The sequence below is a fragment of the Brassica rapa genome, chromosome A10, assembly GCF_000309985.2.
Source record: "Brassica rapa cultivar Chiifu-401-42 chromosome A10, CAAS_Brap_v3.01, whole genome shotgun sequence".
In the NCBI taxonomy this organism is placed as follows: domain Eukaryota; kingdom Viridiplantae; phylum Streptophyta; class Magnoliopsida; order Brassicales; family Brassicaceae; genus Brassica; species Brassica rapa.
The window spans coordinates 18,093,416-18,120,192 of record NC_024804.2 but is presented as its reverse complement, the minus strand read 5'-3'; the positions used below and the strand labels follow the sequence as shown (position 1 = coordinate 18,120,192).

General features: G+C 37.0%; 7 protein-coding genes across 7 annotated transcripts; 3 read left to right on the top strand and 4 right to left on the bottom strand.

Moving 5' to 3' along the window:
• Window positions 1-141: 141 nt before the first annotated feature.
• LOC103846831 (inositol-3-phosphate synthase) lies at window positions 142-3,115 on the bottom strand. Its single transcript, XM_033282208.1, has 4 exons — window positions 2,940-3,115; window positions 2,419-2,608; window positions 2,166-2,228; window positions 142-2,090 (listed from the first exon to the last, which is right to left on the bottom strand). Exons 1-4 carry the CDS (start codon window positions 3,068-3,070, stop codon window positions 1,971-1,973), a joined length of 504 nt encoding a protein of 167 aa, XP_033138099.1. The 5' UTR covers window positions 3,071-3,115; the 3' UTR covers window positions 142-1,970.
• A 6,718-nt stretch (window positions 3,116-9,833) lies between these two features.
• Window positions 9,834-13,818, top strand: LOC103846830 (sulfate transporter 2.1). Its single transcript, XM_009123831.3, has 10 exons — window positions 9,834-10,475; window positions 10,560-10,608; window positions 10,735-11,183; window positions 11,431-11,661; window positions 11,748-11,874; window positions 12,272-12,558; window positions 12,676-12,869; window positions 12,957-13,048; window positions 13,241-13,317; window positions 13,411-13,818. The coding sequence occupies exons 1-10, from the start codon at window positions 10,083-10,085 to the stop codon at window positions 13,540-13,542; spliced, it is 2,031 nt and encodes a 676-aa protein (XP_009122079.1). The 5' UTR covers window positions 9,834-10,082; the 3' UTR covers window positions 13,543-13,818.
• Window positions 13,575-16,263, bottom strand: LOC103847556. Its single transcript, XM_009124649.3, has one exon. The coding sequence runs from the start codon at window positions 15,362-15,364 to the stop codon at window positions 14,465-14,467; it is 900 nt and encodes a 299-aa protein (XP_009122897.1). The 5' UTR covers window positions 15,365-16,263; the 3' UTR covers window positions 13,575-14,464.
• A 241-nt stretch (window positions 16,264-16,504) lies between these two features.
• Window positions 16,505-19,477, top strand: LOC103846829. Its single transcript, XM_009123830.3, has 3 exons — window positions 16,505-16,728; window positions 17,215-19,096; window positions 19,206-19,477. Exons 2-3 carry the CDS (start codon window positions 17,248-17,250, stop codon window positions 19,250-19,252), a joined length of 1,896 nt encoding a protein of 631 aa, XP_009122078.1. The 5' UTR covers window positions 16,505-16,728; window positions 17,215-17,247; the 3' UTR covers window positions 19,253-19,477.
• A 256-nt stretch (window positions 19,478-19,733) lies between these two features.
• On the top strand, window positions 19,734-21,200 carry LOC103846827. Its single transcript, XM_009123828.3, is given in 2 exon segments — window positions 19,734-20,914; window positions 20,917-21,200. Coding segments are annotated over 2 exon segments (585 nt in total). The 5' UTR covers window positions 19,734-20,548; the 3' UTR covers window positions 21,136-21,200.
• Window positions 21,187-23,504, bottom strand: LOC103846828 (annexin D6). The gene is made up of 4 exons (XM_009123829.3): window positions 22,964-23,504; window positions 22,270-22,415; window positions 21,970-22,188; window positions 21,187-21,844 (listed from the first exon to the last, which is right to left on the bottom strand). The coding sequence occupies exons 1-4, from the start codon at window positions 23,037-23,039 to the stop codon at window positions 21,329-21,331; spliced, it is 957 nt and encodes a 318-aa protein (XP_009122077.1). The 5' UTR covers window positions 23,040-23,504; the 3' UTR covers window positions 21,187-21,328.
• Window positions 23,505-23,747: 243 nt separating this feature from the next.
• Window positions 23,748-25,834, bottom strand: LOC103846826 (annexin D7). Its single transcript, XM_009123826.3, has 4 exons — window positions 25,678-25,834; window positions 24,922-25,067; window positions 24,606-24,824; window positions 23,748-24,439 (listed from the first exon to the last, which is right to left on the bottom strand). The coding sequence occupies exons 1-4, from the start codon at window positions 25,751-25,753 to the stop codon at window positions 23,930-23,932; spliced, it is 951 nt and encodes a 316-aa protein (XP_009122074.1). The 5' UTR covers window positions 25,754-25,834; the 3' UTR covers window positions 23,748-23,929.
• Window positions 25,835-26,777: the final 943 nt, after the last annotated feature.

Below are 26,777 nucleotides of genomic sequence, written 5' to 3'. Positions count from 1 at the left end.
GTAAAAATAGGATTTATTAAAAAATTAATAAAGTACCGTCTCATATCTTTTTCTTTTGACGTCTCTACAACTTATACATTACAAAATTCACAAAGTTAAATATTCATGTGAATATATTGTTTTTGTCTACTTCTCACTTTGTTTAAATTCTATTCATAATCACTTATTTCGAAGATTTTAATAATTGAAACATTTATATTTGTGAATTTTTTTTTTATTTTAAAATATAACTTTTACCTAATGTGTATATAATTTTTTTCGAAGGTGTTGAAGATATAGTGTGATAAGATCTGGAATAGTTGTCAAAAAAAATACGGAATAAAGTTTAATTGTGCTTTCTCTTTTGATTTTAGATTTGAACTATTAAATTATTTTATTATTTTTGTTACAAAGTTTAATCGACCCGACCGACCCGACCCGACAAGATAATATTTTTTAATTCGGGTTTGGTTCGGATTTTAGATTTTTTTAAACCGAACCGACCCGAACCGAAAACTTCGAAAACCGGAGCTAAACCCGGAAAAAACCGAAAATATATTCGGGTTATTCGGGTAGTTCGGATTTTTTTAAGATATTTTTTATTTATAAATTATATTTTATATATATTAAAATTTAAAATAATAAAAAATTCAATATATTCAAAATATTCGGGTACCCGTTCGGTTCTCGGTTCGGTCCCGGTTCGGTTTCGGTTTTTCGGATTTAGAAATATAGGAACCGTTCGGGTTTTTGTAATTTTCGGTCCGGTTTCGGTCCCGGTTTTTTCGGTTCGGTTCCGGTTCGGTTTTTTTCGGATAATATGCCCAGGACTATCAGAGTGGATCCTAAAAGACTGAATTTAATTAAAGATATTGTAACACGATTTACGGATTTTGCCACATTCACTCGTCTTTTACACACTAGTGATGATAATAAAGCGGTATAACATTTCTCCGATAATTAAGCAACAACATATAGTCATTACCTCATTAGGATCCATTAGCATTCACTGCATCTACTACTACCTCTAGCATTCAATACCGAAAACTAGTAGTAATCATTCGTCACGTTTCGAAGTTGTTTCCTTATTTAATTTCTTGATTTGCTTCGATGATGACATTGACCTCGATGAGTTCTTCCTTCTCGGTATACATTTCACCTTCACGACCGATCTTTTTTTCTTTTTCTTCATCTCCTTAGCCATTTCGAGGTGATTAATGATTAATGTGTATATCAAACCTCACTATTATTAATGAGTTCTAAATAAGATGGAAGACAAATTCCATACAGCCCGAGATACAAATGTTTGGCTCGGGATATAACGAAAGTTACCAAACCACGTGAATGATATTTGTAAATAAGAAATGAAAGCTTACTTTCTTTCTTTTTTTTTCCCTCTAAAATATTTTAATATTAAAAAGATGGGCCAAGCCCAGTACATCACCACAGCCCAACAAATTAAACGGGCAACCCTAAATCTCCAAATGGGCCTAAAACATCCAGCCTAACTTGGAAGAAACCCTAGAAACCAAACGAGAGTGGCACAGCCGCCTCGCAAATCCGTCCTTTTTCTGCTTGGACACGGGTACACGCGTCGCGAGATCCTCGCGTCACCACCGCTTCTCGTTATCGCCGGAGATCCACCATCGGATCACCCCAGCCAGACCGGAACTCCATCGTTCCGTCAAACCTTCATCTCAGCCCTTCTCTGGGACTCTAGAAACTGGAGAGAATCAATCGCCGTAGCGAGATCTCATCCACCACCTTAAACCGCAAACCTCAAGAGAAGGCATCGCATGCACCATCATCCTTTCCGCCGGAGCACTTCACTCACGTCCGACAACCACACTTAACCAACTCAAAATACAAAAGACCGAAAGAAATAGACAAACCAAATGAAAGCTTACTTTCTAAAAATAAAATTATTTTTTAGAACATAAAAAAGAAAAGAAAGCGGATCTTAATTGCTGATAGATTGGTTGATATCTTCTTCACTTGTACTCGAGAATCCTGTTGTTCTCTGGAGCAAGTCCGACACAAGCTCTGAGTATGTTCTCAAGCATTGCACGCTGTTTTGACAAAGCGTTCACAACTGGCGTGCCGGGTGGGACCTGCATTCGATTCAATAAAATTCATATATTTATTAACCTCGGAAAACAGCACGATGTTTGCTTCGTTTGGCTTACCAATGGTGCCTTCGAGAGGTAACTTAGGATGGTAGCCCCCGGATGGAAAGAATGGAACTTTCCCTGCAACAACAAAAAGAAGCCCCCAACAAATCAAATGAGTAAGACTGTTTTAAACACATTTTTGGACAATAACTATTTGAAACAAATATAAACCTAAACACAAATGCAGACACAAACAAACAATATATGCCTAAGTCGGAATATTATATTAACATGACCAAATCATTGAGCAACCAAGACAATAACAAACCTCATATTCGGCCTTGAACTGGATCCTAGTGGTGAGTTCTGCGAGGAGAACAAGGTCCAAAATGATAGGAGCAGCCAAGAGTGAGTCTTCACAAGTGTTGTGCATCACAATTGTGTTCTTCCCTCCCATGAATATCGCTGATGCGTACTCGTCCATTGCTCTCTTGCTGTCTCCTACGTACGGCACATACAGTAACACCATCCAATACATTCGTTATGTATATATTCTAACTTTCCTATAAGTTTCATATATATTATAGAGAAACATACAATTAAGTTGGCCAAATAAACAAAAAAACCAGCAAACACATAAGAAATAAAGAACTGACCTTCTACAATTTTGAAAAGTTAGCCTATGTAAGTTGTATGGTTTAAAATAGATAAGTACTCCGTATTAAGTTGTGTTGTTTTTGGAAAAAAATATTTCTGGAAGGTATTTTAAATGATAAAAGATGAACTTGTAAAAACGAGTCAAATCATAAACATGATTAATACTTATTAAGTCAAATATAATTAATCACCTTAATGACGACAACATGGTCAGGATGTTCACCGGACTCAAACAAAATTCTGTTACTAGCAACCATATCGTCGACAACGTTGCTCTTTGATATCTCCTTTGATCGGAATGTTTGCGGCGCCGACAAATTCATGCCGTCGTTGTTCCCAAGGTGATTGTAGCTCACTATCGACGTTGGCTATATCATATAAATGCAATTAGGATACAATAAATGTTTAAGAAATTTTTCTTCTTCTACTAATACATACTTTGATACCAGCGCCGACAAGGAAATCGACGAGGTAAGAGTAGAACCATTGTTCCCTCCCCAACCAACGAGCATTACTCTGCCAAAATAAGTTTAGACAAATTAAAGCACAAACATCGTTTGACGATATACAAGAAAAATAGATAAACCGTATGATACAATTATTAATCTAAGGCTGAGAACTAGAGAAGAACACATACCCAAGTTTGGGAACATGAGTGTCGGTCTTAAACTCGTATTTTACGGTTTTTGGCTTCACGGTCCATTGATAAAAACCATTTTTGCTCTCGTGAACGAGCTCAGTGGTTTGGTAGTCTATTGATGAGAAACATCTCACATCGGAAATATAAGAAATAATCTACTACTATATAAAGGATTAGGGTCAATCCACTAATTGCCAATTGGTTTTGAGTTGGAAGCTCATAATGAACCCGAATCTAACATGGTATCAGAGCGATAAGATCCTTTGACCTAATTTACTACAACTACTACAACTATACCGATGTTGGGCCCTCAGTGGATGGTATTCCTACATTGTCCATGCTTCAGACCTAGATGTCTGAGCGTGAGGGAGGGTATTGATGAGAAACATCCAACATCGGATATATAAGAACTAATCTACTACTATATAAAAGGTTAGGGTCAATCCACTCATAGCCAATTGGTTTTGAGTTGGAAGCCCATAATAAACCCGAATCTAACATAGTCGTACACTGAATGAATCTCATTCTCTGTGTACTTCACGTTTGGAGATTCAACCTTGAAGCTTTCGATGAACATTTTTGCCTATTCTTTTTCTGATGGAAAGCTTGCGAAGGAAAGATGCTTCTGAATGAGTTGTAATGTTAGACCAAGTTTGTCTTTCATAGACGAGATGGATATTAAAAATATCATTATTTTCTCCAAATATGTCAATATATTTTTTCTCTTTTCTGTTCAACTTGATTTAAAGAAAAATGTCAATGTATTTATTTTCATTTTATGGGATTATGACAAGTGTAAAATGACTAATCTATTAAACATGTTCCGAGTTTTTTCTCTTTTTATTAGATGATATCTTGCATATTTGCATTGTTTTATCCATTCATCCATTAGCATTTTCATCATATAGATTAGGATTTAGCCATGTCTAGGTTGCATTTTGCATTCATTGTCCTCATTAGGTGTTGGAGTGCCACATGGAGTTCTTGGGGACATTTGGATGCATTTGGAGCTTAAAGGACGTGAAACAGGTGATCATTGGACGAGCAGAGCATGGGAGCGAGGTTCCGCAGCGACGTCATGAGGTCGCTCCAAAGCACCTCTCAGAGCGACCTAGCTAGAGCGACCCCGTGAAGTCGCTCGCCATATTCATCCCGTAGGAAGCTAGAGCGACTTGCCCAGAGCGACGCACCGAGGTCGCTCGCATCTCACACCCTTCTCGGAGCGACCTCCCAAAGCGACACCCCGAGGTCGCTCGCGTCTCTATGGCGAGACGACACGAAGCGAAGCCTGGAGCGACCTCTCGGAGCGACCTACCAAGGTCGCTCCCGATCCAGAGCGACCCGTTGGAGCGACACACCAAAGTCGCTCGCGACCTCTCGCCCGGACACACCAAAAATCGGCCCTGGAGCGACTTCCCGGAGCGACACCTGCAAGTCGCTCCGCGTTATTTTGCTGCCGAAAATCATGATTTCTTAAGGACCTTTTTGCAATTTATTTTGGACGTTTTGCACTTGGAAAAACCTATGTTTTAAACATCTTTTGTAGCCACCAGTGGCAGATTATCTTTTATCTTTTGATCTATTGAGAAAGACACAAGAACTCTCTTGAGAAGTTCATCTCTTGGATTTTGATTGTTATGTTCTTGTGTTCTTGTTGATTTCTTATCTATTTCTTTACATGATTAATCTGAAATCCAATATGGGTTTAAGAGGAATCATGGAGATTAGTGAGTAATCACCCTTTTGAATTCATGGGTTAGGGAGATTAAGGGTGATTAGGTTAGAGCTAGGATGTTTTAGTGTAGATCATTCATATTTCCTTGCTAGTAGAGTAATCATAATGCATCTTCTGAGTTGGCCACTCAGTTGTTGATCCTTAGGCATTTCCCACCCGAAAGGTGTTCGATGAAATGCCCGAGACAACTCTCCTAGGCTTTTAGTATACTTTGCCAAAGACATTTGTTGTTAAAGGTACTAAGATAGCTAATAGACTTGTTAGTAATGATTGCTTTCATATTATTCAACCAAAGACATTTGATGTTTGAGATATGTTAGCAAATGAGCATTCATCTAGACATAGAGCTTGCTTAGAATTGTGTCTAGGCTTAAGGTTGATAGTTTGATTGATCATCTGCCATCCTTAGTTCGATACTTGATCACCCAAGGTCTAATCCCTATACCCATGAGTTCTCTTTTCCTTTAGTCAAGAAAGTATCATTCTGTTATTGCTTTCTAGTTTTAGTCATAGTTTAAAACCCTTCTAAATCATTGGTTGCACTTAGATTAAGTGAGTACTTGCATTCTCAGTGCTTTGATATCCCTCAGAACTGGTTCGACAATCATCTATACTACAACATTTGTCTTAGGAGCCTTGAAAACTCCTAACATCATTAGATTACTGGAAACACTAAAGAAAGGAAACTAATCTCAGTTGATTAATATTTAAGGTAACATATCAGTGAAATGTAAAAAAAAATAAGTTATAATTTTTTTATTAGATTTGTATTTTAAAATACAGATATCACGGCAGTGGAGTTAGTATATTATGAATCAGATAATTGAAAATAATGTGCGAATGAAAAAAAACTTTACTAAAGTTAATTAGGATCAGGCACAAATGGCAATCACCCAGCTTGCGACCGATATTACCCACAAGTTATTTTACTGTTGGGTGGATTTTGTTAGCTACATGTGGCTGTCAAACGCATGAAAAGCTACTAAAGATACTTTGAATTTTTTTTTATTCTAGTTCTTTTTAAGGGTTTTAAGAAAAAATATTGATTTTAAATTTATGTATTTGTAATTTTGATATAATTTAATAATGATTATTTCTAATTTTTTTTTTCTATTTTTACTTACATCAATCTATCAAAATGTGCAGGAAGGAAATAAATAAATTGCTGATTTCGAACTTTTTTAAACTTGACAGAAAAAAACATTTTTGTTTCTTATAATATATCTAGCGGAAAATACTAAAGCCCACATCTGTGAACTCGAAGGCCCATAGAAAAGGGTTTTTATTTTAGGCTTAAGTTACAACTTTGAAGCCCATAGAACTTTCGGAAGATTTTCAGGATCTACCGTGCACGCGTGAGCAGACTTGCGAGTTTGTAAAATGGAACGTGGTTTAGTTCACGTTTCACAGTTAGGTGAGTGTTGCTGACAACTATCTTTCGCCAAGTCCACGTACACTTTGATTTTTTGGGTAATAAGTTATTGCTCTTAATAATCTTTCAAACAAAGATTTCTTTTCTAGTGTACATTAGATTGATTTACATCTTTTTGCTTAATTAGATTGATTGACATTTTTTTGCTTAATTAGATTGACATTAATAATAATATAATTTGAATTCAGTTTTTTTCCTACATTATTTTAAGAGTTGAAGAAACAATTGAAGTTGAACAAAGCCTAGACTTATCCAAATCGAAGCATACGGTGGGCCAGGGCCCAATTATGAACATGTGTATTTTTCACAATCGAATAGAACTTTTTTACTTTCTGCTCCAAATGGAAAACAAAACACCATATAAATTATTAGTATTATTATTTAGTAGGAAACTGCTTCGCGTGCCCATGCTTACTACACATGCCATCATCATGCAGTTGTCTTCCATCTGATGTATTTCTTTTTCTCACAAACTACATTTTGATTTCAAAACTTTTCTGTACCTAATAAAGTAAGAATGCTAGAGTGAAAAATAAGTTATGGGTTCAAAATGCAACGGGTGTGGAAATCTACAATTCGTCATGCGTAGATTTCGCATATGATAAACATTTACACATGCAATTTGCATTACTAATCATATAGACGTGTATATACTAGTTATTTTGGGCCTGAAACATATTAAAACTGAACAAATATTCGAAGGATACAGCTAATATATTGATTTGGCCTACTCTAATTTGCTCGATAAATAGTTTAGCGGTTATACTTTAACGTAGAGTTTAAGTTAATTAGCTAGATAGCCTAATTTTAACTACATTTGAGGGAGTTTTTAAACAAATAACTAAATTTGCTAGAGTGTAAGTAGATTTATAGCCTCGCGGACTGGGGGAAGAAACGCAATTGCTCTAGAGGCATCTATTTTAAAGAACACGTACACACATTTCTTAAATATATGGTGAAATGATCGCATGTTGTTTTGAGAATGTCACGAGATAACAAATGCGAGTGGTATATAATAAGTTTTGTTTCCTTCTTATGTGAATCTTCGTTTCTCCTATTCACAAAGTAGATAGCTCATTACAAAGTTCGGATTAAAAACTTATAGAATCACGCTCTACATGCTACATCCCTATTAGACATGATACATAAGACTTAGGGTCCACAAACTACAATTGTTTTTTTTGATAAGCCGTGATCCAGCTGGCACCGGAAGAAACGCACTTAGTTCTATAGAGTGGACTAACCCGAAAGTGTACGACACTGCCTAAGCCGAGTTACAAATTACAAATTTATAATTTCGCCAAAAAAGAAAAAACATTAATTAAATACGTGTGCAAGAAAGATTTCGAGGGATTTGATTTTGGTTTAATTTGGACCCATGAAGTTCGATGCACACATATAGTGTCTTCTCCACTTGGTCCGACCAAGACAAAGACAGAGACATATCATCCATTGGCTATGGCATAACCACTTCACTTTTAAAACCCATCACACGTTCCATCATTGGCGTATCCAAAAGTCCAATAAAATAATGCCAATTTCTAAACCATTTCAAGTATTAAAACATTAAGCAATTTTTTTTTTTTGATCAAATTTATTTATTAACCTCATAAAATATGTTCCACCTATGGATCACATAAAACGTGTAGATAAGAGAAGCTGTGTTTGAGGCTCCAGTTCATTTTTACCTACCACGGTAGTCCCAAAGAACCCAAAAAATGATAAAATAAGTACGTGTTTGGAATGAATGCATCACGCTCTCACCTCTCTCCTCTTTTGGCGATTAGGGTTTGACAGTGTAGCCGCCGCCGGCGAGCCTCACGCTCGCTGGTGAGAATCTCTTCTCCTTTCTCCCTCCTCTTCCTTTCTTCTTCCTCTTTGCTTTCTGATGATGGGTCTTTTGGTTTGTGATTCGGAGTTATTTTCTCCAGATCTGCCAGCCTCCCCTTCTGCTACGGGATCTTCCTCTGATGTTCATGGTGGCTCTGAGTTTCTGAGCCCGCCAGACCCACCGGACCCTCCAGATCCACCGGATTTGGATTTTGACGGTAACTCAATTACGGCAGTATGCAGTCTCATCTACTGGTCTTCCCCGGCTCCTTCTAAGGCTATCAGGTTATATTTTGGCCCTTCAAGCTTCTCTCCTCAGGTCTCTCAGATTTGTGGATCTTTGGTAGCTGGGTTTGTTATAAGAAGTGATATACTCTTAGGCTTGTATTATGAAGCTTTGGTCACTGCGTTTGATTTGCTCTATGTGTTGGTAAATGTCCAAAGTTTCTTTCACTTGTCGTGCTGTTTGAGAAGTAGTCAAAGTTTCAGGATGTTTGCGGCTTTATTCCTGTGTGGTTTGGGCTCTTTTGTCACTACTCTCAAAGTTTCCAATGGTAATTCTCAAGCCTTGGAGCAACCCCTTACTGTGGTATACAGTTTTTCGTTGGTTTGTGCTGTAACAGTGGATGCATTGTTGCTATTTTCTCCCCATTCGTGGCAGCTGGGAAAGAAACGTGATAGTTGTTGCTTCCTTACATTGAACCGAAGTAGTTTGGGCTGTGATAGCCTAGTGTTTTCCGTTATGGATCCTACCTACCTTCAAAATCTTTCACTTGGTTTGGGTGATAGTTTTGCAGGGAGCATTGTGTCGTCAATGGAAGTCTTCCGTTTCATTAGTTCGTGTACGAACTCGTATTCGGATACTCAAGACTCACCGGTATTACAAGGTTTTACCTCCCGGATTTATGACCTCTCTGCCTTTGTTGCAGTGTGTCTAACCCTTTTGGTTGCACTAGTTGTGATCATATCAATGGGTATCTCTAAGCTTGTCTACAAGGTAGACTGTCAAGAACTTACTAACCTTCTTTCAGAGAGTTGGTCATTCGATGTTCACCGGATCTTACTTGCTATTCGATCCCTTATCTTTTCCTTTGTTGCTTTATATGCTCATTTTTCTTGTTGTTGTGCTTATGTTATGGCAAACTCTTTGGCTTGTGATGCCTTCCTATGTTGTAACACCTCCTCCTCTAATGGAGTTCTAAACGTTTAAGTTAATGAAGTAATGTTTGACCAAAAAAAAAAAAAAAAAAAAAAAAAAGTACGTGTTTGGAATTGTTGAGTCAGACAGTTCTGGGAATGGGTTTGAGAAGCTTTGTTTTTATAATTTTGCTTGACACTATCTAAAGCTAATATTTTAGATATCCTGAATTGGAAACGTTTGGAACGAATAACTAGTACCTGTGGCACACAACACGAATAACCCATGATATTTCATTTCATGTACAGGAAAAGTATTTTGTACAACCTTCTTTCCGTATCATATATTTAAACTTTAACAAGTTTTTTTTTCAGAAAATAAATCACTTTTGTGCTTTCAGTTTAATTAAAATAAATAGGCACCATGAGATTCCACTAACTATTGTGTATATAAACATTAGAGAACCGGTCAATTCACTTCAGCATCCTCACACTTTGAATGCTCAACCAAACTTCACTTCATAGGTAAACTTCTTTGCAACCACATAAATTGAGAAGAAGATGAAAGAAAGAGATTCAGAGAGTTTTGAATCTCTCTCTCAAGTTCTCCCAAACACTTCAAATCCTGCACACATGATCCAAATGGCCATGGCAAACTCAGGTTCATCTGCAGCCGCACCTCCACGTCAAGACCAACATGACCGGTCAAAGTGGCTGCTCGACTGTCCTGAACCACCTAGCCCGTGGCATGAGCTTAAAATCCAAGTCAAAGAATCTTTCCTAACCAAAGCCAAAAGGTTCAAGTCTCTTCAAAAACAGCCTCTCCCAAAACGAATCCTCTCTATCCTCCAAGCCGTTTTCCCAATCTTTGGTTGGTGCAGAAACTATAAACTCACCATGTTCAAGAACGATCTCATGGCTGGTCTAACCCTAGCTAGCCTTTGCATTCCCCAGGTATCTATTTTATAAAAACTAAAGAATAATGATCTGTTTGGAGATCTAAGTAATTTCTTTGATTTTTGTGTTCTTTTTGTTCAGAGCATTGGCTATGCAACTCTTGCAAAGCTTGATCCTCAATATGGCCTATGTAAGTTTATATTATGTATAAAAGTCATGTGTCTTTTATTGCTTGATAAAAAAATGTGTTTGATACAGTCGAAATACTAAATATGTCTTGAACTAGACTTATATATGGAGCGTTACACATTTACAGATTCGAGCGTGGGGCCACCGTTGATATACGCATTGATGGGAACATCAAGAGAGATAGCAATCGGACCAGTGGCTGTGGTATCTCTCCTTTTATCCTCAATGTTGCAGGAACTAATCGATCCAGAAACAGATCCCTTAGGCTACAAGAAACTCGTTTTGACAACAACTTTCTTCGCTGGAATCTTCCAAGCTTCTTTCGGAATATTCAGATTGGGGTTTCTCGTGGATTTTCTGTCGCACGCAGCCATAGTAGGGTTCATGGGTGGTGCAGCCATTGTTATAGGACTCCAACAGCTTAAAGGCTTGCTTGGTATCACTAACTTCACCACGAACACTGACATTGTTTCTGTTCTTCGAGCTGTCTGGAGATCTTGTCATCAACAATGGAGTCCTCACACTTTCATCCTCGGATGTTCTTTCCTCAGTTTTATCCTTATCGCTCGTTTCATCGTAAGTAAAATTTAAAGTTGCTTTGGTTAATAAATCCAGCACTAATTCTTTACTTTTGGATCGATTCAATCAGAGTCTACGATATGAAAGTTCACGTGCGTTCTCGTTCCAGGCCAATTAGCAATAAATATATAATGACATACTATGTTAAAATATTCTTTTTCTTCACGTTTAAAAATATACATATGTAGGGTACTAAAAGTGTTAGATAGTAAAATGAATTAACAATGGAATATATTTATATTAGGGGAAAAGGAACAAAAAGCTGTTTTGGCTACCGGCAATAGCTCCGTTGATCTCCGTCGTAGTTTCAACGTTAATGGTGTTTCTCACTAAAGCCGACGAGCATGGCGTGAAGACAGTGAGGCACATCAGAGGAGGTCTTAATCCCATATCAATTAACGATCTTGAGTTTAATACTCCTCATCTTGGACATATCGCTAAAATCGGATTAATCGTTGCTGTTGTCGCTTTAACTGTGAGTCATTAGCGTTTGACTATTAATTACTTATTTTCCTATTAATGTTTCGATTAATTAATTATGTTTCTACACATTTTTATCAGGAGGCCATTGCGGTGGGAAGGTCGTTCGCCGGAATTAAAGGGTATAGACTCGATGGAAACAAAGAAATGGTGGCCATTGGAGTTATGAATGTTCTTGGTTCCTTCACGTCTTGTTATGCTGCTACTGGTAATTTAACCAAATCTGCATTGATTTAAATATGGAGACATGTCAGTATCCTACTATATATACGATTGACATAACATATGAACAACTTTTTGGGTGGAATGTGATCTACTACACATAAAGGCCATTTTGGTGGATGAATACAATTTGCTTACATATTGTTTTGTAAACTTCCTAGCTACATCGTACTATTAAATAACAATAAGAAGAATAATTTCAAAACTTAAATGAGCACCACAGTGAGAATTTATTTTAATTAATGTCTGTAACAGTTTCTAATTAAATATAAACATAGATACATGTAAATGTAACTATATACGTAAATTAAATTACGTGTTCTGGCGACCTAAATTTGGCAAAATCGTCATCTTAATTTTTTCCTATAACAATTTTGCTTTAGGTTCTTTCTCTCGGACGGCGGTGAACTTCGCTGCTGGGTGTGAGACGGCGATGTCGAACATTGTAATGGCGGTTACAGTTTTTATAGCACTCGAGTGCCTAACGAGGCTTCTCTACTATACTCCAATCGCGATCCTCGCCTCCATAATCCTTTCAGCACTTCCGGGATTAATCGACATTAATGAAGCTATTCACATTTGGAAAATTGATAAATTGGACTTTCTTGCTCTCATTGGAGCTTTCTTTGGCGTTTTATTCGGCTCTGTCGAGATCGGACTCCTCGTTGCGGTATGGATAAACATCAAGTCTAAAAAAATATACACAAATATTAAGTCATAAAGTTATAACAATACCTTTGATGTTATTTATTATAAAGATCGAGTTTAATTGATTGTATCTTTGTAGGTGGTTATTTCGTTTGCCAAAATCATACTCATATCGATTCGACCAGGGATTGAAACTCTCGGAAGAATTCCTGGGACCGACATTTTTGCAGATACTGATCAGTATCCTATGTCGGTTAAGACTCCCGGAGTGTTGATTTGTCGTGTCAAATCTGCATTGTTGTGCTTTGCAAATGCTAGTTCCATCGAGGAAAGGTATTGATGCACATAGGTTGAGCCCATATCGACTGATTACAAAGTTATAATTTATTTTACATATATTTAGCATATACGTTCCTATAGGATAATGAGATGGATAAACGAGGAAGAAGAAGATGAAAACACAAAGAGCAACGATGAGAGAAAGATCCTTTTTGTAGTCCTTGATATGTCAAGTAAGTGGACTTGCATAAAATAATGCAAAACTATATACAATATAGTTTTTTTCTTTTTAAAAATGATCGTAGGTTCAGTTCACTTCTTTTACCAACTTCAATTGTTTTCTATATGACTGATAGTATTATAAGAAAAAAATATTATTTATTTATATTTTGTTTTATAACATTTCTGTTTTTCTTAATTAATAGATTTAATGAACGTTGATACATCGGGAATTACGGCATTGGTGGAGCTCCATAACAATCTAATCCAAAATGGTATTGAGGTAAATCACATTCTTACAAAGTTATAATCGTCCCTTGATCTATAGAACAAAATTAACGATAGAATAAATATCGTTTTGAATATTGATTTGCAGCTCGTGATCGTTAACCCTAAATGGCATGTATTCCACAAGCTGAATCAAGCAAAGTTCGTCAGCAAAATCGGCGGCAGAGTCTATTTGACAATAGGAGAAGCTCTCGATGCTTGCTTTGGACTGAAAGTTTGAGAAACAGAATATAATCAACATGCGTGTTTTACGGATTGTTGCATGTGAGTTTAGTAATTTAAAATCCACGTGTGCATGATTATGAATAATTATTAAGTACGTATGTCGGTATGTGCGATGTAGCTAGAGTGCCTTGGTACGTAAGCTCGATCGTGATTAAATAAAGTCATGCAATCTGTAGTGTGACGATCGATGGGTGTGTAACTATATTCGGTAACAATGTATAAATATAGATGTCGCTCGATAAATATTGTGTTTGTAATGTATTATCGTTAATTAACGCGCTTGTTAAAGATGATTTAATTTACCATCTGCAAAGTCGCTTATTAGTAGTATTCCATCACTAATTTTCAACGAAATTGCGTATAAAAACTACGTGTGTATAAACCGATTTGGAGAGAAAAACACGTGTGTCTAAGTTCAATGTATCTTAATCCAAGGAGCAAAAGTATACGGTGAATCAGTTTAGTTTAGTGGATGGGACTTTATAGGGTATAACTATTGATGTCACTTGGAAAAGTTAAGAGAGAGAAGCTCAATACTGGGAGGGTGTTTCCCAATTTAAATAGTCTAATCCACCTTTGGAGATTTAATTATTGGAGTTGATGGGGACTACTGTTTTATACACGATCTTCTCCTGATTCCTCACGGATTATACTCTATGCGTCTAGGTTCACTGAATCTTATTAAGCTTGAAAGTAAAGTTGATTTGCTAAGGTTTATGTTTCCACGTCCCTGCCTATATATGTAAAACTAGTAAAAGTGTTAACTATATGATTTTTTTTTTTTTTTTTTGGTTTAAATGTTAAGATTTATACCATTTTCGTTTTTTAGAGTTTTACAATGCTGAGGGAACTCAGCTTATAACACAGAAACAAAAGAGAGATGAGCAGAAAAGAGGAGAAATAAAGAGAGAGTAAGATCAACTGTAGGGGGTGATGAAGCAGAAATACAACTCAAGCAGAGAAGGAGATCGAGCAGTGTTAGCCGGTGAAGAAAGAGACAGTAGCCTATCCCTCAAATGACGATCCACCACTCTATAAAAAGCCTCCTGATTTGAAGCCTCTCCTCTGAAGATACGGGCATTACGCTCTCGCCAAAGATTATAAATGATGACTTGGTTTAGGAGCTTCAAGACTGGAACTGTGAGCGGTGTTTGCGAGCGCTGGAACTGCTGGCAAAGGCCCGCGACATCCTGTAGGGAAGCTGGAGGAGACGCCATGTACCTGCCACAGAAACGAGACCAAGTAGCAACCGCAAAGGAACATTCGAAAAATAAATGCCTGATGGTCTCATCAGCATTAGAGCAAAGAGCACAACCTGGTTGGATAGCTAGTCCCCAGGAGATCAAACGGTCTCGAGTAGGTAACCTTCCAAGGAACGCAGTCCAGGTAATGAAGGAACAACGAGGAATCTCCTCTTTAAACCAAACCACTGAGTGCCAAGGCACTATAGGAGCTGAGGTACGAAACCTTTCCCAAGTGACTTTGGAGGAAAACGTTTTGCTGAAACCACCAGAGTGGTTTCTCCACGAGTACAAATCTCTACCATTCGCAGGAGAAGGAACCGACATGGTTGATAAAACTATTTGCAGTGTCTCCGCAGTTTCAGAACGCGCAGGTGGAAGATGCCAGTTGCCATTGCGAACCGCCTGTGACACAGTCGCATTGCTAGGAATCCTTAACGCCCGAGGCCCCGATGAGCCAAAGATGAGGTTGAGTGGACCTAATTCCGTCCAGTAGTCATACCAAAACAAGGCAGTGCTACCATCTCCAATGCTGCAACGTAGGAACACTTGAAGTTGATCTCTCAGTTGAAGCATACTCCTAACAGTCTTGGAAAATCTAGGCGAATCATTTATTAGCCAAATACTTCTCCCACCAAATCGGTTATTGATTAGCCAAGGAACCGTTAACTATATGATTCGAATCGCTAATAAACAATTCTAAAAAAACAGAAACTACTAACAAACACTTCAAGTTGCGCAATGAACAATTTTCTACTGTGGAGGTCACATTTTCTTAATATAGGTTATGATGCATTTAATATTGTTCATAAAGATAGTGGAATTGAATTGACTTCATAATATATCAACGAGTTCCGACTCGTCTAAGAACATGATTAATAGGGTTTTTAGGATGAATTCTTAACGAAATATAAAAAAATCAAATTCTTTCATTGTTGTTGTCTAATCGATTGGTCTTTTATTTTTGTTTAAGATTTAATTATATATCTTAATAAAATTTAAACTATTAATGTTATATTTATTAGGTACTCTACAGAGGCACCATACCACTAATAATGTTCTTAGGATAAAGTTTTTTAACGAATATAAAAAACCGTCTATTTAAAAACCAGTTTTTAAAATTTTTGAATAAAATTAAAAGACAGTTTATTATATTCTTGTTGACCCTAGAAACGAAAACAATAATAAGTTGAAGATAATAGTTTTAGTAGTCCAGTTAGTTGGGTTCACGGGTGTTATGGACTCCAAAGCCCATGTTATTGCGTGAAACCATTTAGTGGATTAGAGAGATGCGAACTAATGGGCATCTAGTCCGAAACTAAAACTAACCAAAGCCCTTTGATTAGTAGATTTGAGCAATTTTGTCATTTTTACGTTTTAGAGGGCTCTGAGAGTTAAGTATAGGAAGATTGAGTCATAATTATTAGATTAGTCGATGCCAAAAAAAAATTATTAGATTAGTGGTTTACTATGCTGGTTAACTGATGTTGATTTACTATGCTGATTAACAGATGTTGTAAAACACGTAAATGCAATATAACACTTTAACATAAAAAAAATATTAGATTCTTATTAATTTGCAAATCACTTTTGAAAATAAAGCGAGTATTAAATTAATTGAATTCGGTAAAAAAAATAGTCTAGTGATACCGAACCGGACGTAAACCGGTTCCGACAGAAACAGAGACAGGGGAGCGTGAGTAAAATTGGAGTTATTTCGATAATAGGGTTCACATAAATCACTTTACTCTTCTTTCTATCCCAAACGTTTTAACAGACGGAGAGAAGCTCCATTTCTCTCTTCTCTCTCCTCTCTCCTCTCTCCATTGTCCAAATCGAGCTGTCTTCACTTCCACTGTCCGATCGAAGTAGAGAAACTAGAATCTTCACCATAAATGCTTCTTCTTTCTAGTGTTACTTTGCCAATCTCCTAATTCTAGGTATCTTCTTCCTCTTATAGCCTTTTTCTCAGTCAAAATTCAGCAAAAAGAGAAAAACTTTATCTTCTTGTGTTGTTTGTAACCGTATACAAGAGAGGGCTTTTAAATGGGTATCTCGAAAGATTCATGCTTTACTTGTAACTACCGGCTTTGCGTTCGTATAGCTGTTTTTAAGAACTTAGATCTTACTGTTAGTCACATTAGAAATCGCGATAGATCTAAATTAACTCGAGCAGTGTTTGTCTTTTCTCTATTGATTCCAGCTGTCTCCTTTGTTCCCCCTCTAAGATTTTCGAATTTTATTTTTGGACCATTCGGTTTCACCCTGTAAGATCCACTCTCACCTTTCGTTTTCACGATTTGACTTGGCAACATAAAAATAGTTTTTCTTTTTTAATTTACTCACTTACTCCAATAGTTTATTTTTAGAGTTTATTCAAAACTGTAATGAAAGATTGTTCTCTGTTTTTTTTTTTTAATGTACAGTTTAATTTGATAACAACAACATCAAAAGCAGTAATGGAGAAAGCATCTTCACAAGAGTGTCCCTATCCAGGATGCTTCTTCTGCGTAATGAAAGAAGGAAACCCAAACAAACGAAGATCATGCATCCTCAAGTTCTTCCGCGACCTCCCTTCCCAAGACGACGACGGCCAAGTCCTCCCCATCAGCGGCCTCTGGAACACAGCCATGGCCCACCCGAACGACCCCGAGTTCATCGACCTCGGGATCTTCGAGTGCATGTCCGCCCTCATCTGGAAAGGCCTCAAAAACCGCCGCTGGCTATCCCACGACCAGAACATCTACATCCCTTACTACGCGGCCCACATCATCGGCTCCTACACCATGAACATGGAGGAGTTCGCTGAGCGGGCCGTGGAGGCGGGAGTGATCCCGCCTCTGGTCGAGCTCCTCAGAGGTAGGCTCACCTGGGTGGAGCAGAGAGTGGCGGTCCGCGCTCTAGGGCATTTAGCTACTTACCCGAGCACGTTCTCCTCCGTGGCTAGCCACGGAGAGATACTCGAGTTGGCTATACAGCTGGGGATGAGCTCGCTGGAGATTGTTTACTCTCATTTTTATCAGTACCCGGATAGGAGGTTGAGTTACCATTGCGATCTGCTGACACGTGGCATGGGAGGGGTAGAGATGGAGTCGAGAAAGGCCGAGGAGTGGGCTTCACAGCTGCAGTGTTGGTCTCTTCAGCTCATCAACTGTTTCGCGTTTAAATCTGAGTTTCTTCCCGCTTTGTGCAAGCCTGAGTTTCTCGTGAGTCTTCCCGTTATGTGGGGAGGTCTCGTGAACGAGAACTCCCCAGCTGGGATTGGTCTCCTTAGGACGATCTGTCAGCATAAGCTAGGACGCGGACCTGTCTCCTCCTGTTCTGGAATGATGGAGGCCTTGTGTAACATCGCTCGCTCTTCTGATGATTGGCAGTACATGGCGATCGAGTGTCTCCTCTGGCTGCTCCAAGATCCGAACACTTCTCACAAAGTGGTTGATAAAGCCGTGCCGACGCTTGTGGATTTAGCAGAGATCACAAGCTTGGGGGACCACAAGAAGCTAGGAGACTCCATTGTCAGCGTTCTTCAGGAATGCGACTCCGTGGGGAGCCGCTCGAGGGAGTTGATAGAAGAGACGGTTAACGCGAGGCAGAGACTCAAGTGGGAGAAGAGTATGCCTAAGGAGGATCTCCACATCAAACAAGCGGCGGCTCTGGTGGTCAAACTCGAAGGGAACTCTCTCTTTTCGTCGGGAGACATCGCAGGAGCAGCGGAGAAGTACTCTGAAGCGTTGTCTTTATGTCCGATGAGGTCGAAGAAGGAGAGAGTTGTGTTATACAGCAACCGAGCGCAGTGTCATCTCCTGCTTCAACAGCCTCTGGTTGCTATAAGCGACGCCACGCGCGCGCTTTCCTTGCACAACCCTGTGAACAGGCATGCCAAGAGTCTTTGGAGGAGAGCTCAGGCTTACGATATGTTGGGATTAGCTAAAGAGAGTTTGTTAGACGCGATTCTGTTTATTAATGAGTGCTCTCAGTCGAATGATCCGGATCTGTCCATGAGGCAGAACAAGGTTCCTGATTACGCGGAGAGGCTGGTGAAGAAGCAGATGAGGGCGGCTTGGTTGTTTAAAGAGGCGGCGTTGAAGCATGGAGGTGTGCATAGGAAAGGGGAAGAGAGGGAAGTGTATGGGAATGAAAGCGATGATTCGGAGTGGGAAACTGCGAGTGAGAGCGATATTGGAGATGATGGAAGGGATCATATGGGACTTGATGAGGAGGAGGAGGAAGAAGAAGTTGAAGGCCATGGAGAGAAGTGGAAGAACCGGGAGAAATCTAGTGATAAAACTGAGAAAACTTCTTCAAAAGGTAAATTATCTGCCTGTTTAGTTGCATGATTATGATTATTAACACATTGTCTTATTTTCAATTTAGTTAATAGTTTTTTTTTGGTGCCAACATCTATGGGTTTATTCAGGTATGAGACATGGATACAGCATAAAGCTAGCAGAAGAGGATATGTGAAGAAGACCAATGAAACAATGGATACACCCAGGTCTTTGAGAGAAGTTGAGAAGAAAAAATTTGTTTTGTTTTTCCAGTGATTTTATTTATTTTTGTTTTGGTGTGTATGTAGCTAAGAATTATTCAAGAGGATGTGAGTTTCAATTTGTATAAATTACATTCTCTCGTCTTAAGAAATGATTTTTATGTTTTTCTAAAAAAGAAATTGGAAGATTGTGGACTTCATTGTCAATGTTTGGGAGAAATTTTAGGTGAAAAGCATTTGTTGTTTACTCTTTTAAAAAGAGAGGTGAAAAGCATTTTATTTACGTTAAACACTTAAACTGTAATTCAATCCACGGTGGATGATGACAGGAGAGTAAAATTTGATTGGAGGAAAGAAGATATGTACCAAAGCACTATTCATCTTTTTACTTTGAGATAATCTTCCGACTTCTCATGTCTTCCGACGTCAGATTATGCTGTCCTTTGGATATCACCAACGGATATGAACAGTGGGAATGTGGGATATGTAATTTTGAATACTGTCCCTTTCATGTTATGAAAAGAGGGTTATATATGATTAACATATTTTCAAGTTTTTCACATTTTGTTATGTAACTTGAGTCTTCTCTTTGTTTTCCTTCTTGGTAATCATGTTACCAAAGTCTATCTTTGTATCATTGATCATGGGATTTGCGGCTCATATATATGTATATATATATTTTTTTTTCTTTTGTAATTTTATCTTTGGAGTCAAATTCCATACTCATTTCCACACAAGCAATCGGATGGCGTCTAAGCATTATTATTATTCAATTTTAATTGTGTTGACTCTATTTGAAAACAACTTTCGGCTATTGGATGGTGTCCACGCGAAATGTAATATGTTAATGACCAAGTCTTCAAAATGGCAGCATATTTGCATTAAACTTTGTTTTCTTTTTGTAAGTGGATAAAGATAATTCTCTATGTGGTGATGAGGTGATCATACGTATCAAATTGTATATATCTCCCAACACCATGGCAAGAGTCATTAATTATTAGTCGACCCTTGGTCCTTACTCCTTAGTGATGCTCAAGAGTTTAGTTAATTAAATACAACCGTCACTTACATACATAATTCGAGTATTTTTATTGATTACAAGTGGAAAATCTAGTGTAGAGTTTCCTCAAACATTCTCCATATATAAATACTGATGATTTGGCCCATGCAGATATTCATAACACTCACCTTCATTCCTCTAAAATCTTCTCTACTTATTATTCTCTTGTAGAAGAAATAAGATTCTTGATTTGACTAGAAAGTTTCAAGAAATGGGTATCGTGAGGAACCTTTGTTCTCTTAAATTTGAAGTTAAAGTCGTGGAAGCGAGAAACGTAGAGCTCAAGTCATCACCAAGCTCTCTCTTCGTTAGATTCTATCTCCATGCAGGAAGTAACCGTAAGGTTGAACTAAACTCTACAGAGATCTGTTCAAGACCAGACAACGAGGTCATGATATGGAACCAATCATTCGGTCTGGAGTGCCAAGGGGACGAAACCGCCGTCGAGGAACTGAAGCAAGAAAGCGTCGTTTTCGAGCTGCGAAGAAGGAAAACGACATCGTTTATGAGTAAATGGTCGAGATCAGAGTTGGTGGGTAGAGGAGAGGTTCCTTGGAAATCGGTTATGGAGTCGGATGGGATGGGATGGAAATAGAGAGATTTGTAGTGATGTGTGAGAAGAAAGATGAAGAAGATTGTAATAAGCCTCTTATGTTGAAGATAGGTTTGAAACTCCAAGCTTCAAAGTTGGTGAACACTAAGAGAGTTGAAGATCTTTGTGGGTGTAAAGATTGTAAGACATGTGATTGCTTAGATTATGAAGCTTTTGCTGTGGCATGTGCGTTAGATGGAATCTAGTTTGTAATAAATAAGATCTAATTCAAACTAATTCGAATGAGTCGTTATAAAAACGATAAATAATATTTTTATATGATTCAAGACCCGAATAAATTGTTGCAATAAAACTAAGGATCAGTTACCAAAAGATAACGACGAACACTTATCAATCATGCAGCTGTTTTATTAAAGACAATGAAACGATGATGCTGTTTTAAGAATGGTCATGACCGAGAAGGGCGAGAAGCATGTCCTTGTAGTCACCAGAAGTGTCATTAGCAATGGCTCGATCAAGAGGAACGCTGTTCCTGCGTAAGTATTCCTCTTTGATCCTTTCCATGTCGACTTCAGCTCGTGTAGTGACAACTCTAGTGAGTGCCCATTCGTCTGTTCCCACCTTGTTGATGGCTCTACGCAGAACCTTCTCATTGTACTTCTCTGGATATGTCAAGCATTTGATCGCGGTTTTGAGTAACTGAACATATTCATCTTCTGAATCTTCCTTCAAGTACTTGTTAATGGAACTTCCAAACTTGTCCTTGAAGTGATTAAGGGTGGCCATGATCTGAGCTTTGCTCCTTGTTGTCAGGATTCTGATGAGATCTTCATCAGTGTAAGCCTTCTCAGTAATCTTCTTGTGAAGTGTCTTAGCTTCTGAAGAAGCCAGCTTCATGTTGACCTCATCAGCGTTTCCGTCGTACCTAAAGGTGCTCACAAGAGGAACCAATAGCTGCATTTTTTTCACAAGTGATTAAATCAAAGCAACAACATAAGATTAGCAATTTCTCTTTTTTAAAATATTTTAACAATGAGTTCAGAGATGGAAGCTCAAAAATATATGTGTTTTATGAATACCTTTCGGATATCTCCAGATGTGTGGTATGCAACATCCTCCTCAAGAGAGGTCTTGTAGTGAGCTTGGTATGCTTGCTTGGCTTTGAAAAACTCAAGGGCAGGTCTAGTACAAGCGATTTCAACAAGAACCCAGTTGTTTTTGGTGAACATCTTGGTAGACTCTTTGGCCAAATATGCATCTCTCTCCACTGGCTCAAGAGTCCACAACATCACAGCTCTCTGTTTTCAAACAAACCATTAGTATACTCAGACCAAAATAAGACAGAAAAGATATAGAGATTTTTGTTTCCTTTGACAAACCTCAAAGTCACCGGATAGCTCTTTGTCTAATTCATTGAGAAGGTTTTTGTTGTAGTTAGCTGCATAAACAGCACGGATTAAGCTACGTTGCGCTGCGTTTCTATGTGCCAAGATTGATATGATCATCCCCTCGTTTGTTCCCCATCCTGCACCACATCCACACACGCAAAAAAAGTCAGGAATATCTCAACAGTGATGTTTAGTGACACTGTCGAGTGTCGAAAATTAAACTTTCATTTTCGAAAGCCAATAACTCAGTATCTTCATATATACTTATTTCATCGTCAGTTACACTTACAAACTGGACGGAACTTTTGTTTTACACGCATTTTTGTATTTTTTTCCAGTAACAAAACACTTAAATCTTCCATTCATTGTACTAAAAAAATTGTGATTTACATAAGCTTTGAATCGTTTGAAAAGAAAAAAAGAGGTTACCTATAATCCATTTCTTACGAAACTTATATATATATACATATTATCAACCAAACTAGCTAGATCTGTAGATCATTAGATGTATAACAAAAGTAAACGACCAAACATTCAAACCCCTCATATAATAGGATAATGATTTGGAAATAGATATAGCTACTGAATGATATATAACCAAACAAAAGATATTAAAAAATATAGACTTCATGCATCAAGGTGAAGTCTAGTTTTAACTTTTAATGAAGAGAGATTGGAGGAAAACCTTTAAAGGCCTTGTGGAGCTGCTCGGAGTCTTCTTCAGGAAGAGGAACATTTGCAGGAATTTTGAGAGACGCCATCGTTCGACCACTGAATATTCTTTCTAGTTGTTTTTTTTGTTTTCACTGTTTAAATGAGACGGAGAAACTGGGGGACGAGGAACATGCACATCGTCTTAAAGAATGAAATATTTTTTCAAAAAAAATTAAATTTTTTTTTTAGTAATTTAAGTAAATATGTAAATGTGAAACCTTTTTTATTTATTACTACAGACTGTGTAATCCATGTGACAGAAAAAATTCAAAAAAAGAATTGGCAAAAAAGGTATTATATCTTTGCCTTTTGTCATTAGGTGGACTAAAATCATTTTTAATATGGGAATAAAATATTTATAGACTTTTTATTTTTAATAAAATAACCATTTATATTTAATATCCAGAGTGATGATTAAATATGCATTTGGCAGGGCCGGCTAACTAGGAGAGACAAGCGGTACGACCATTCCAAGTTCAAATCTATGTCTTCCTCGTATATTAATAGTTAAAGGATCCAATTTTGTTTATAAATCTATATTTTTATATATAAAAAAAAAAATAAATAAAAAAATTGAAAAAGGTCTAAAAATATTTGATATGTATATAGTTTTATTTTTATCACAAAATATACAAAACATTATCGATTAAACAAAATCATATGCTACATTCTCATTTGGTTTATAATTATTCAGTTTGAGAAAGATGAAAGAATGACAAGTATTTGTGAGTATAGAGACTCTCACCCCGAATAACTCCCATGCAAAGGTTGTTTCATGATAAGATTAACGGTAGAAATCAAACAAAAGAAACTGAAAAACACTCATAAATCCTTCAACAGTACAAGATTGCATGCAAGACCAATCACAACTGTTTTATTTAACATAATAATATATAAGACTTTGCTCTCCCTTTCTCTCGCAAATATTGTTTTAACTTCAAGCATGGCCATGTCCGATAAGAGCTAGAAGAATATCCTCATAGTCACCATGAGTGTCTTTGGCAATGGCTCGGTCAAGTGGGACACTGTTCCTGCGCAAGTATTCCTCTTTGATCCGTTCCATGTCGAGCTCAGCTCGTGTGGTGACCACTCTAGTAAGTCCCCACTCGTCAGTTCCCATTTTGTTGATGGCTTGACGAAGAACTTTCTCAAAATATTTCTCTGGATAAGTCAAGCATTTGATCACGGCTTTAAGTAGCTGAACATATTCGTTGTCGGAATCCTCTTTAAGGTATTTTGTAATGGAAGTTCCGAACTTATTTTTGAAGTGGTTGAGTGTTGCACTGATTTGAGCTTTGCTTCTTGTTGTCAGGATTCTAATGAGATCTCCATCATTGTAATCCTTCGCCTCCATCTTCTCGTGAAGTATCTTAGCCTCAGACTTAGCAATCATCATGTTTACTTCATCTCCATCGTACCTAAAGGTACTCACAAGAGGAACCAAGAGCTGCATGTAGACAATGGCATGCTTACAAACTAATATGACATATTATATGATTTAACTTTGTTAGGAATTCATGAAAGAGTCTTCTTCTAGTAAACAAATGATATATTTGTTTTGTATTGATTTTGAGATGCAGGCTCATAAATTTTAACATACTTATATATAATACCTTTCGGACATCTCCAGATGTGTGGTAGGCGACATCTTCCTCAATAGATGTCTTGTAGCGAACTTGGTATGCTTGCTTGGCCTTGAAAAACTCAAGGGAAGATCTAGTACAAGCGATTTCAACTAGAACCCAATTGTCTTTAGTGAACATTTTTGTTGATTCCTTAGCCAAATACGCATCTCTCTCCGCTGGTTCAAGTGTCCACAACATCACAGCTCGCTGTATTTGATTTTCAAACAAAACACATAGAGTTTACTGATCAATCGTACTATACTACAAGAAAACAATATATACAGAATTTGGATCCTTAACGAACCTCGAAGTCACCGGATAGCTCTTTGTCTAATTCCTTGAGAAGATCCTTATTGTAGTTAGCAGCATAAACAGCACGGATGAAGCTGCGTTGCTCGGCATTTCTGTGAGCCAAGATTGATATGATCATCCTCTCGTTGGTTCCCCATCCTTTAGTAAACAACCATGGCATAATTATTAATTCATGTTACCAATTTTTCAAGGAATAGAAGAACTGTTATGATAACAACGTTATTTGAGAGTTGCAAAGTGGTAACACGTTGCCACTGGGAGAAAATAGAGGCTATAGAGCATCCAGTTGAAAAACCTTAGGAGAGTTATATAATTTTCAAAATTGTCAGGTTAAAACTGTAATTATTATAAAATAATAGAATTCATCGTTGGTTAGAAGATCTCTTGTACATATTTGAACCCCCACTAACACGAATGATTACTTTTGAAGATCATAGTGATTTTCAAACCAAATTATGTCTCTTAATCAAGAGAAGTATTAACATAATGAAACTTTCGTCAAAAAAAATTAACATAATGAAACTCAGATTCTGATGGTATGAAATACTACAAAAGGACCTATAGATCAATAAAACAGACCAGTATATCAGAGTGACAGAGTTGTATACAAAAAGAGACGAACTGTCAGATAAGAAACCTATTGATGATGGCCAACCATATTGTTATTTGTTAATCACAAACAAAAATTAAGGACTCAATCCTATAACACGAAATCTTAGTTATGAAATGAAAAGAGAGAGGAGTAAACCTTTAAAGGCCTTCTGGAGCTGCTCGGCATCTTCTTCTGGAAGAGGAACACTAGCAGGAACTTTGAGAGACGCCATTTTTTGGATAAGTGAATATCTCTCTATGTGTTTTGTTCTCCGTTGTCTGAATGATGTGGTAGATTCGTAGATGCACAATGTCTTTCTTAAATACTGAAATGGAACTTAAAATTCAATTAAAGAAAATCTACCAATATTTATGAATTTAAAATTGTTTTGAAAAAGGCTTGCAATTTAAGTAAATCAATAAAAAGAAAAACAAATCAATGCACTTGGCAGAAAAGGAAGTCAATCAATAAAATCATATTTCTGGCCTCCGTTTTATTATAGTTGTCATTTTAGATTTCAGCACACAGATTAATAAAATAAAAATATTTATTAAATACAAATATTATTATCAATACATTTAACCATATTTTAATCAATAAAAAATAGATTGCAATATAAAATTACTAAATTTTGCATTAAAATTATAAAAAAAACGATATTTATTTTGAAACAAAAAGTTTAGTTTATAACGACAACTAAACTGAAACGGAAGAAATAATAATTAAGTTGAATGCAATAAGTAAAGTAATTAAAAAAAAAGAAAGAGAAAAATAAAAAGATAGCAGGCAGGCAGGCATAAAAATATTTTAATTAATTGAAAATGGGTTTGAATAGTAATTGAGTTCAATAAAATACATTTGAAGTGAAGTATTAAGCATAGAATGGGTCAGAAAGTTATGATTTAGGTTTGCCATTGACACGTTTTGCTTTGACAAGTAAAGAGTATCTCATTCAATGAAAAATATGTTTAACTATTAAAAGTGATAAAATTTTGAAAACAAAAACACTTATGATTCAAGTGAAAGACATGTTTACTTGCTTTTGACATATATAAAGTATTATTTGTTTTGGCATATCAAGAGAATATAAATACAGGAATCAGTCTGTTGAGCTATATTTTTTTTGGGACACTATGTTTGAGCTATATAAGATACCTAATTTGGTAGATATCAACTATGTTAATTATAATTTTTAATATGTTGTTTCTATTGGATTTGTATAAATTTAATTACTACTTATATTTATTTCCAAACTG

Coding starts and splice junctions, on each gene's coding strand:
- LOC103846831 (XM_033282208.1), bottom strand. CDS start 3,070: ATGAATTTGTCGGCGCCGCAAACATTCCGATCAAAGGAGATATCAAAG. Junction 2,609..2,939: donor GACCATGTTGTCGTCATTAA/GGTGATTAATTA, acceptor GATGGTGTTACT/GTATGTGCCGTACGTAGGAG. Junction 2,229..2,418: donor AGTTCAAGGCCGAATATGAG/GTTTGTTATTGT, acceptor TTGTTGTTGCAG/GGAAAGTTCCATTCTTTCCA.
- LOC103846828 (XM_009123829.3), bottom strand. CDS start 23,039: ATGGCGTCTCTCAAAATTCCTGCAAATGTTCCTCTTCCTGAAGAAGAC. Junction 22,416..22,963: donor GCTCCACAAGGCCTTTAAAG/GTTTTCCTCCAA, acceptor GATGTGGTGCAG/GATGGGGAACAAACGAGGGG. Junction 21,845..21,969: donor CATCTGGAGATATCCGAAAG/GTATTCATAAAA, acceptor AAAAAAATGCAG/CTATTGGTTCCTCTTGTGAG.
- LOC103847556 (XM_009124649.3), bottom strand. CDS start 15,364: ATGCTTCAACTGAGAGATCAACTTCAAGTGTTCCTACGTTGCAGCATT.
- LOC103846826 (XM_009123826.3), bottom strand. CDS start 25,753: ATGGCGTCTCTCAAAGTTCCTGCTAGTGTTCCTCTTCCAGAAGAAGAT. Junction 25,068..25,677: donor GCTCCAGAAGGCCTTTAAAG/GTTTACTCCTCT, acceptor TGTTTACTAAAG/GATGGGGAACCAACGAGAGG. Junction 24,825..24,921: donor AGCTATCCGGTGACTTCGAG/GTTCGTTAAGGA, acceptor AATCAAATACAG/CGAGCTGTGATGTTGTGGAC.
- LOC103846829 (XM_009123830.3), top strand. CDS start 17,248: ATGGAGAAAGCATCTTCACAAGAGTGTCCCTATCCAGGATGCTTCTTC. Junction 19,097..19,205: donor TGAGAAAACTTCTTCAAAAG/GTAAATTATCTG, acceptor GGGTTTATTCAG/GTATGAGACATGGATACAGC.
- LOC103846830 (XM_009123831.3), top strand. CDS start 10,083: ATGAAAGAAAGAGATTCAGAGAGTTTTGAATCTCTCTCTCAAGTTCTC. Junction 10,609..10,734: donor TGATCCTCAATATGGCCTAT/GTAAGTTTATAT, acceptor ACACATTTACAG/ATTCGAGCGTGGGGCCACCG. Junction 11,875..12,271: donor GTCTTGTTATGCTGCTACTG/GTAATTTAACCA, acceptor ATTTTGCTTTAG/GTTCTTTCTCTCGGACGGCG.